This window comes from Andrena cerasifolii, chromosome 5 (genome assembly GCF_050908995.1).
Source record: "Andrena cerasifolii isolate SP2316 chromosome 5, iyAndCera1_principal, whole genome shotgun sequence".
Lineage (NCBI taxonomy): Eukaryota > Metazoa > Arthropoda > Insecta > Hymenoptera > Andrenidae > Andrena > Andrena cerasifolii.
This window is the reverse complement of record NC_135122.1, coordinates 12,191,508-12,201,559: the sequence shown is the minus strand read 5'-3', so window position 1 is coordinate 12,201,559 and position 10,052 is coordinate 12,191,508. Positions and strand designations below refer to the sequence as shown.

Here is a 10,052-nt window from a genome sequence, read left to right as displayed (position 1 = left end):
TCTTTCCTTGTAGCTCTGTTCCGCGCAATATTTTCTACGCTACGCGACTCGCACATTTTTATACGTGTATTTAAATAAGATCGGCCACTGCGAACTCGTGGGCACGAGTGGACCCAGGAATTTTATTGTGGGACACGCGATAAACAATGACACTTATTTAACATCTCCGTGCGTGGTCCTGGTAATATTATAGTTTCGCCGATCGAATATGTCGGAATGCCGCGCTTGATACCGACTGAATGGATTTGCGTGAATATCCTGCAATACTTGACGTTCGGAGCGTTCTTTCTCGAGCCGCGCGATTTGGGGAGTAATAAAGCATACTTGATCGAATGTGTCACTGAAGAATGGACTGACTTTATCGCATCTTTAACACAGATCATTATCGTCGACGACCTTAATTAGTGATAAATAGAAGAATTTTAATTTTTATCGTTGTATAGTTGTGTATAGAGGGCAACTAAGTGTGTAAAATAAATCATTATCAAAAAGTCAAACGCTTCGTGTTACGATGCAACGAGAACCTCTGGCCGAATGCTTACGGTAGTACAAACACTCATTTTTATTTGAAAATATACATTTCCATGTTCACGGGTACATATATATCATGTTTGTATAGGAGGCTACGTACAACAAACGGATTACATAAGTACGTTAACTTATCAACTAAATTACAGCATTCGTATGGAAAACAGATTAAGGAGAAAGTAGAGGGAATGGAGTAAATATAAGTCGCAGTTATGTACATCACAGAATTGAATGCATTTGAAGTTAAGAAAGTCATCATCAGGTACTAGGAAAATACTGTTTTCGTCAGACACATTCGCTTGAATGTTAATCGTTAAACCTTAAATATACAACGATAAGAATACGATTACATTGAAAGTGAAACACAGATTTCGAAATACTTTTCCTTGTGTCCTTCAAAGGGATATGTTAACGCGTTACAATATATAGTTTCGTAATACGATTTGTAAACAGATATTGACAGATAGTACACATAGCACATATTTGGTCACTTCCCAAGTGTCATTTGCAAGGCCATTATTAGAAGGTAAATTATAGCATTCCGAGACAAATGTTCTTAGAGTTAATCCTTTGAAATTTCAAAACGTACATTTGATACATCCGTCTTATCGTCTCAATATTTTCAATAAACGTGATAGTTCGTGATTTCTACATATCACCTGTTGATCCCAAAGCAATTAGAAAATAAGTAATTCGATTCACCGTGAGAGTTGATTGAAACCGAAGTAGAAATAAAAAGACTCCCAGTTTCTTAAGGATTATGCGATTACATTCTTGGTATTTTCAAGTCAAATGTCACTTTCTACAAAAACGCGAACATAATCGTTTGAAAAGCGATTGGAGAAGTATCGGCAGCAGTTGAAAAATACTTTGTCACAGTAACGAATATTGAAACGACCACCTGGCCGTGATCAATCCAATATCCAATTAATTGAACAACTAGAAACTAGTATCAGCCTTAAGTATTACTTTAAAACACACACATATATCGTATATCAGTATATATCCCCTCTGAAATATAAGGGAAAACGTATAATAGTAAATACTTTGTGTAAAATCGAATTGAATTAAAAGCTAACGCGCGCTCAACGCGACAGTGGATTCAAATTTCAAACAGTCGCGCTCGTGTACTTTCGGCCGTCGTCGGTTGAGCTTGGAAAATCGACGAGCTCGCGAATTTATAAATCGGAACGCGACGATGTAAATCGGTACTGCATTCAGTCCTCGCGTTATAAATCCGTTCGATTACATTGATCTCGTATAATTCAAGTAATTACGTATAATCAACAGAGTCGGTGATGTGTGAGAGTGTTTGTGTCAAAAGGCAACGATCAGGAGACGTGGAATCCGCAATCATCGAAATTCGAGCCGTTACAGGATCATCGTCACGGCGTTGCTTATTTGAATCTGCACGGAAAGTGGCATCGAGACTCGTCGACTTGCCCTCGGTCAAGGAACGCATTAAGATGTCGGAGCTCGAGGTATGACTTTTAATAAATCGTGCGTGCTTCGGCTCGTCAAGGGTGATTGGCGCGTTAAATGACTTTGGTCAAGCTATTCTCTGGATGCTCGTCCTCCGAGGTCTCCGGTTCCGTGTTCAACTTGCTAAAGTCTCGCGGGTTCGGTCGCTTCTCCAATATCTTGAAACTTTTGCTCCTTCTGCCATCCAAGAGACTCGAGAGCTTAAAGTTTTCTCGCCTCTCAGCTTCCCAGCGCATTCTCTTGCGCATTATTAATAAACATCCTGTTTGTAAAAATAATCGGGATTAGAAAACTTTCATAGAATATGACCACCCGAGCTCGATTAGCAATGGCGTCGCCTCTTTCTATTGTTTATCATCGTGTTTCGTTCGCGATCGTGGATCGTGGCGAAAAGAAGCATGACGAGGACAAAATGGCACCGAGACTTAGCCACTAGTATGTTTTAAAGCATCGTGCACTATCATCGCTAATAGAAGTATACTTACGCGATCGCCGTCGAAAGCTAGCTAAGTTAAGTAGGGTAATACGCAAGGGGAATAACCAAAACAATGGTTGAAATGAAGACACGTATATTTTCGTTTACAAGTTATGAACATCCAAAATAAATAAATGATCTGATCGTGTACAAGAGGTAGAACATAAAAGATGCAACATCTCAGACTGAGTAGGCGCGAGAAATATTGTAAAGAATCTCGAGGAAAAATTCCCAATGTAAAAATCATGAAGCAATTCGGTTTTCTATATAGTACAAAGTTCGACAATAAAATTATAAATAAAAGATATTTATACACTGGTGCGATCACAGGAGATTGTAAATAATATTTACAGAATAAGTACATAAATTATTAAATACTCTACTGTTAAAATGGAAGTCGAGCAAGGGCGGTCGGAATGTCAGTTTAACAGGGAGATTTTTAAGTCTTTAGTCAGAATTTGATAACGAGAGATCTGATCCGCTCCCATGGGAGACCGCGAGAGCTTCCGCACGGAATAGGAAGGATAAATACTAATATCGTGATATAGCGATAGTATTCATAGCATCTGTGAAAATCATAAATGCGACTGGCGTAAGAGTAAAACTTAAAATAATACTTAACCACGTGACTACATTAAATGCATATTTATACATAGTCCTCTTGTACTGGCCTAAATCTAAAACTATTTTCCACAGATATATTGTAATTTGTCTCGCTAAATGATAAAACAGCATTATGGTGCATGAAACGCGTGCAAAGCCAGTACAAAAGCTTGTAAATCAGCAATCTCATTGCAGCGAGAGAGTTAATAACCTTTAAGGGAGCTAAGAAAGAAAGAAGCAGATTTCTCGAGAATTTCGAATCCTCTAAACATTATTCGCCCTTCCTTCCATTATTAGCCACTTAAGAAGTTTACGCTTCGCTAAATAGCAAATGACAGATCAATAAAATTAGACTACATTCGACAAAGTTCACTACGTAACGCTTGGTTCTGACTAAACTAATCGGACATGCGTGCACAGCTATTGCTTAACAACCCAAAATTAGTCAAATCGATATGTTATTCGACTAGTTTTGAGAATTCAACAGCAGATTCATCATACTGAAACAATCTACCTCTTTTTTGACATCTTGCTACAACTGCAGCAATTGCTACACAGAGGGCAATAAAAATGACTGCTGCTGTAACAAGGGATAAGACTAATGTTGCTGTTGTAGTACCTCCGGTCGAAGGGTTATTAGTGTTACTGTCCGTCAAAGGTGCAGGTTCGTGATGAGAGTTTGTGCGTACCACTGACTTTCCAGCTGTCATCGACACATTTATATCTGCAAGGAGAAGACGGGAATAATTCTGCATTCACAGGCATACACGTTTCTTTGCGCAATGCATCAGCTTACGTTGCGTAAATTTATAGATAGTGTGTATGTCCAATTCCACTACATATATTTCGGATCCATTTTCAGTGACAGCGATGTCGTGCGGCCTGCCCATTTTCTGTTCAGGCCCGAACTGAGATAGTATATCTCCCGAATTCACATCGAGAACGAATCCTCGGATGCGTACGTTATTTGCATCGGGGCCGTTGATCAAATATAGCCTTTCCTTAGCGTATGCTACGCTATAAATCTTTGTACCCATCGCAGGGTGTTTATATTCTTTATGGAATGTTCCGTTTGTAAGAAAAGATAGAACTCTGCCATTTTCTCTATCGGCCACAAAGATTAAGTCAAATTCACTAGCAAGAGCTAAAGCATGTGGTATGCAGAATGCATATGACGGAGGAGCTTGTCCGTTCATTCTTCCTGCAATAATAATTACATTCGTAACATCCTAATTCAAGTTACACTCTTATTCTTCGAACGAGTACACGACGAATGGAAATATACCTTCTCCTTCCCAAGATCGGCCCCATTGTAGAATTTTTTGCCCTTTCACGTTGAACTTAATAATTCTAGAATTGCAGTAGCCATCACTGACAAAAAAGTCACCGTTACTCATTACAGCGACCGCGGTCGGTTTGCAAAATCGTCTATCGTCGTTGCCAGGTTCGAAAGCTTCGCCGAGGCTCAACGACGGTTTAGGAAGATATTTCTCGAACGAATTATCGGGATCACGATGATCAAGAAACGTCGCTTCTCGGTTGTATTCCCTCTTCTTCAGCTTTTGCTGATCTCTCATCGCCGCTATATCTTTGGCGTCAAATTTAAATACCTGATGCATGGCGACATCGGTAAGCCAATAATTCCCATCTAAATCGATTGTTAAACCATGCGGCAAGTAAAACATATTCGCACCCCATTCAAATAATTTCCTCCCAAATTTATCTAAAAGAATTATAGTGTTTTCCCGAATGGGCCCTTTGTTCGAATCGAATTTATTGTTTGTATCAAATGTTAAACTGCTCCAGGTTCGTGTTCCTCTGTGAAATACTACGATGTTACCATCTGGGTCTATGGAGACTGCTGATATCTGACCAAACTTCAAATCATTGGCCCAGTGAGAGTCCCATATTATATCTGTACATTAAGGACATCTTAATACATGTGGCTCTATGTTAGATATCTCCCGATGGAATCTTACACTCCTACTTACTTTTATCAAAAGCATCTGTGAAACGCGCGTCAGAATCTGTTGTAATTTTTGGTATACGTCCGTTGTGATACGATACAGGCATTACGTTCCATTGTGGTACCATAGCTCCTTTGCTTCTGTCATCGTTATCACCATATTCTGAGTATTCATTGAAAGCAAACTTCCTTTCTGGCAGACGTATCTCTCTATGCTGTAACAATAATTACATCCTTGTTATCCGAGCTACCAGAAATGAAATTTCAGCTTCCCTATCTAAAATGTATCGGGTGATTGAAATGAATAATTCTCCAATAAGGAGTAAAGCAAAATGCCAGTTCAGTCTCAAATGGATAAGACTGGGAGTATCTAAACTAATTTACACTAAAATTGTCATGTTTCTATAAAATTCAATAAGTAATTTTATACCAGTCTTTCTAAAGCCACTGTTTACCTGAAGATTTATATAATTTTGGCAATCCGCTTTGGTAAAGCTTAAAATAAATAAAACTGAAATGCAACAGGCAATGTCATGTTGTATGTTCATCATTTTTAGACTCCACAGGCATTAGATTCCTATGCTTTCACGCTACTTCATCGAGAATGCCTTTAATCACTGAAATTTATATCACATTGCATGATATACTCCTTAGGAAATTAGCAGCCGAACAGAGATATGGGTCATCTCAAACTCCTGAAACTCCCTCAACGCCACGCGTATGTTCACTGACGTATGCAACAGGGAATGCAAATAGCCATCTGACGGCAAACCAGCAGAATACGTCTAGCGTACACGAGTGTACTTCTACGAAGAAGTTTTATCCTAATCTTTATTTCTCTTTTATTAATATTCGAGTTGCTGGAAACACATTTGTACGTGCTGTTACTGACGATAATGAAAGATAACGCTGCGCATAAATATCGTATCTAAGCGTTAAAGCAACTCGGGATCGTTGGAACGAATTTTCAAACTCGTGCTCCATGCTATTTTAGAGTATTGATTACTTCTTCCAGAGATTAGTTGTGTTCTAGACAGTGCGTATTAGATACAACTCATGAGGCAAATATTATACAGATCAAGCAGACTTTCTCTTCTACTTTTCATCTTTATGCCTGCAAAGTTTCACTGTATTCATCTGTCTTCAAATGTGCTCTTACGTCGGTAATTTTTCCCTTAAGTTAGGTCGGGACACAGACGAAGTATAGGCACAGACGAGGTATAGAATAGACCTATCAAGCAATGTATTTTCACAGACGAGGTATAGAATAGACCTATCACCTTATGGGACTTCGAGTCGCCACCCAATCTGTGTTACCGACCCATAATTTGAGGACTGAATTTAGCGACCTCTGTTCATGAACAGCGTCCAACTCAGCAACTACTCTGAAATGTGTTGAAATGCTGAAAGGTGTTGCGTACTTGTATACGTGTGACTTGTTTAGAGAGAGAGTTTGACATAAGAGGGTAGGCTTTTGTTACGGTATGCTTTGGCTCGGTTGGTCAACGACTCACGCGGATTTCTCTCCGAAAATCCATTTCGTGGATCAAGACACTATGGCGTTCAGAAATGGCATTTCTTCAAAGCCCGTGCAAGCTATAAATTGCAAGATGACATTGTTTATTAGCACTTTGCGTACCCTTGCGAACCCTTTAAAAAAAAAACCATTAAAAATTCACGCTGTTACTGATATTCCCACAAGTTTCTAATGCACTGTTTAATCATTCCAGTGAAGTAATAATAATTGGATTCCGTTTGCCGCCAACACTGAAATTTACAGTAAAATCTAATTTTAAAAGTCTCGCAGAAAGTTGCATGATGCATGAGTGTCTTAAAAGTTTGTCTAGCCCTGAGAAATTCATCGGTTCAGTGAAGTGTGTGCATGGCATAGTGCATATTATCTCGTGATTTCTCAATTCGCGCATCAATTTCATCGATTACTGGATCATGTGGGAGGCCTTTTAATTTAACAGGATTCCATTCAGATATACCCGTTACTTAGAAGACTTTTTCAGAAACTGAAGGATGTTTAAAAACAGAAAATGATTTGCGATTGTAGAGTCAGTGCCTGTGCCTGCCAAAAAGTGTTTCATAGAGTACCGTGCCTCTACGTGTTAGTGATGTGAACGCGAATTCCCATAAGGTGATAGGTCTATCGTTTTAGCCTATACTTCGCCGATGTTAATAACTAAGGGGGAGAAACAAGTATCTCACTCATATTTCTCCAAATATTCCTGCAACTATTCACTTACACTAAGTTCAACTAAAACGTATTTATACATTATAAATAATACTACGTGATATGTATAAGCATTAACATTAATGTATCGAACGATTAAACATTGAGAATAAAAGAGAATTCAGTCGGCGCAGAAAATCATTTGCAAATCCAAGGCCAAATGTTACAAATTGCTTGATATCTCGAGTTCTATCGATTATAGTTAATAATAATTTATACTGGGCGGTTAGTGTAAATGTTGTTAACATTATTTGTCACAGCAATAGCCACTGGAATGGATATTTTAGCCGAAAATCCATTTTTGCCGAAGAATTCGCTGGATTTCGCAATTGTAACTAACCGTCGACCTTGTTTTGATCGGGGGACATCATTCCTCGAAGTCTACATAAGGAGCAGCTCACAGATCTTCATGTACTCAGTCGTCGTCGGTCCTCCGGACTTGAAGGACCTCCGGGAACCCTGGAGCTGCCGAGCCACCTGGATCTACTGGACTTCCTGGGGACCTGGTTCTTCCTCCCCCTCCCCCCTGGAGCTGCCGAGCCACCTGGATCCACTGGACTTCCTGGGGACCTGGTTCTTCCTCCCCCTCCCCCCGGAGCTGCCGAGCCACCTGGACCATTCGGAACTGCTGAACTTGCTGAGGACCTGGTCAGGATTTCGCCCCTCTGGCCTGGGTTCGTTTATTCGCTTGGTGCTGATGAAATTTTGGGGTTCGGTAAGTCATTTAAAATTTTATTGTTTTGCGAATGTCAAATCTGATTTCTTCGGTCGTTTTCCATCATCTGTCCTATTTCCATGCATACTTTCGAGAATTTTGCGCGAGTCGTTCTATTTTGTGTATTTCTTCGATGGGTTTGCATTATTTATTTTATTTCATGCATTTCTTCGATGGGTTTAAATGATTTATTTCATTTTCGCGAATTTCTTCGATGGTTTTCTCTGATTCATTTCATCTCGTCGGTGTCTTCGATGGTTTTCCCTGATTCATTTCATGTCTTCGATGGTTTTTCCTGATTTATTTCATCTCGTCGATGTCATCGATGGTTTTCTCTGATTCATTTCATCTCGTCGATGTCTTCGATGGTTTTCCCTGATTCATTTCATCTCGTCTATGTCTTCGATGGTTTTTTGTGACTTCTGTCACTCTGTCATGCATCTCATCGATGGGTCTACATTCTCTGCTCTTTCCTTCAAGTACTTATCTCTGCGGTGGTTTTGCATGCTCGTGCGTGCTCTGCTGTTGGTCGAAATTATCTCGATCGTCTCCAACTCAATAAGCTTTTCCTTAATTTCTTTCCAGGCCGACCACACCGTTACTAACATATAGTAGTTGATTGTTTCAGCTTTTCAGGTTCACCGTTACTCGGGGAATGGAGTTAATAACACGATATATTTAAAAAGAGACTAGTGAAAAGTGATAGTGAAAAGTGATCGTGCAAAGTGACAGTGAAAGAAGACATCTAAGGTAGGCTAGGCTAATTTATTATAGTATGAAGTATTTAAGGTCCCATGTAAAATTGCCAAGCAGTCACTAAATCATTAACTTTGTTGTTCGTTTATTGGCTCCTCATCTGTGATGAGGAGGTTACCGCTGCTTCCGTTTGCGGAAGCAAGTGACTGAGCATGGAAACGGTATGGGTGGACCAGTTTCATCCCTTGGTGTTCTTGTCCAAAGGGAAAAGTTTCGGGCGTAGGGGGTGCACCTTTTGGTACACTGCCTGCGTAAGTCACCCGGTTCGATTACCCAATCTCCGTGTTGGACGGCTTGAGTCAGGTCAAGTGTTTGCTCCTGACGAGTCGCATCGGAGCAACAGGAATCGTCTGGGAGGCGCCGAGCGCTTTTCCCTTTCGACTTGGACAGCAGGGTGGTAGGAACTGCGCCGTCCAATACTTGTTTCATGCTTACCCTTCGCCTTTCCTTCTTTCCTGAATTTCTTTTAATCGAGTGATTGCTTGGCAGTTCCCTAGATTCTATATCTAAACCGAAGGGATCGATGGAACTTTGTTTCCATCCATCTCTTTGGTTTAGTAGGCTTCATGTACAGGGAGATCGATGGAACTTTGATTCCATCTATCTCTCTACGGGTCTCCAAGCGCAGCAACCTCCTCGCGGTGAGACCTGGTAATCGGTGAGAACCGAGCCGATGGCTGCGATTGTCAAATATTCTAGTCGTATATAAGAATTTCTTTAACTTGCAATACTATGGTAGAATGTAAGAATAAAATGTGTAACTTAAAATGTTGTTCGATTGTTCCTACCGAACCCCAGAACACGAATATAGTGTTAAGATGGAAGAATAAGTGCAAGTTGGAATATTTCAGCGAGATACTGGAACTGTTGAGTTTTTCACAATTTTTAAAGTCCTCTCTGCTTCAGCATTTTATTGAAATATACAAAGTTACAATTCCTTTGCGAGGTATTCCACGTTACATCATGAAAGCATGTCTTCCACAAATAATGTTGTTGTTTATATAAATTTGTATGTTAAATAAATTTGTTTTGCGTTAAATAAACCGGAATTGGACAGCAAGGTTAAAAGACGAATGTGATATCGTTTTATTTTCTTCCTCCGTTCTCTTCCGTTGAACGAAATATGTTCATAAGACGATTTTTAAATTGTTACTCTAACAGAAACATTTGTAAATCGCGGGCATTGACTCTCAAAACATAAACTAGTTTTACTCGTGCTTAATTCTAGTTTCTACCACGCGTAGCGTTACAATCTGTTTTGAGACTTCACCGGTAACGTTGCATGCGA

At 39.8% G+C, this 10,052-nt stretch overlaps 1 protein-coding gene across 2 annotated transcripts; it reads right to left on the bottom strand.

Annotated features, from left to right (window-relative positions):
• Window positions 1-538: 538 nt before the first annotated feature.
• LOC143368722 (peptidyl-alpha-hydroxyglycine alpha-amidating lyase 1) lies at window positions 539-6,128 on the bottom strand. 2 transcript variants are annotated; one of them, XM_076811736.1, is made up of 6 exons: window positions 5,510-6,128; window positions 5,080-5,269; window positions 4,374-5,003; window positions 3,885-4,289; window positions 3,603-3,812; window positions 539-2,272 (listed from the first exon to the last, which is right to left on the bottom strand). In XM_076811736.1, the coding sequence occupies exons 1-6, from the start codon at window positions 5,603-5,605 to the stop codon at window positions 2,064-2,066; spliced, it is 1,740 nt and encodes a 579-aa protein (XP_076667851.1). In that variant the 5' UTR covers window positions 5,606-6,128; the 3' UTR covers window positions 539-2,063. The 2 variants fall into 2 exon arrangements, with proteins under 2 accessions (XP_076667851.1, XP_076667852.1); XM_076811737.1 differs by having other exon boundaries at window positions 3,708-3,812; window positions 5,510-6,126.
• Window positions 6,129-10,052: the final 3,924 nt, after the last annotated feature.

Coding starts and splice junctions, on each gene's coding strand:
- LOC143368722 (XM_076811736.1), bottom strand. CDS start 5,605: ATGATGAACATACAACATGACATTGCCTGTTGCATTTCAGTTTTATTT. Junction 5,270..5,509: donor AAAATTATATAAATCTTCAG/GTAAACAGTGGC, acceptor TTATTGTTACAG/CATAGAGAGATACGTCTGCC. Junction 5,004..5,079: donor CACAGATGCTTTTGATAAAA/GTAAGTAGGAGT, acceptor CTTAATGTACAG/ATATAATATGGGACTCTCAC.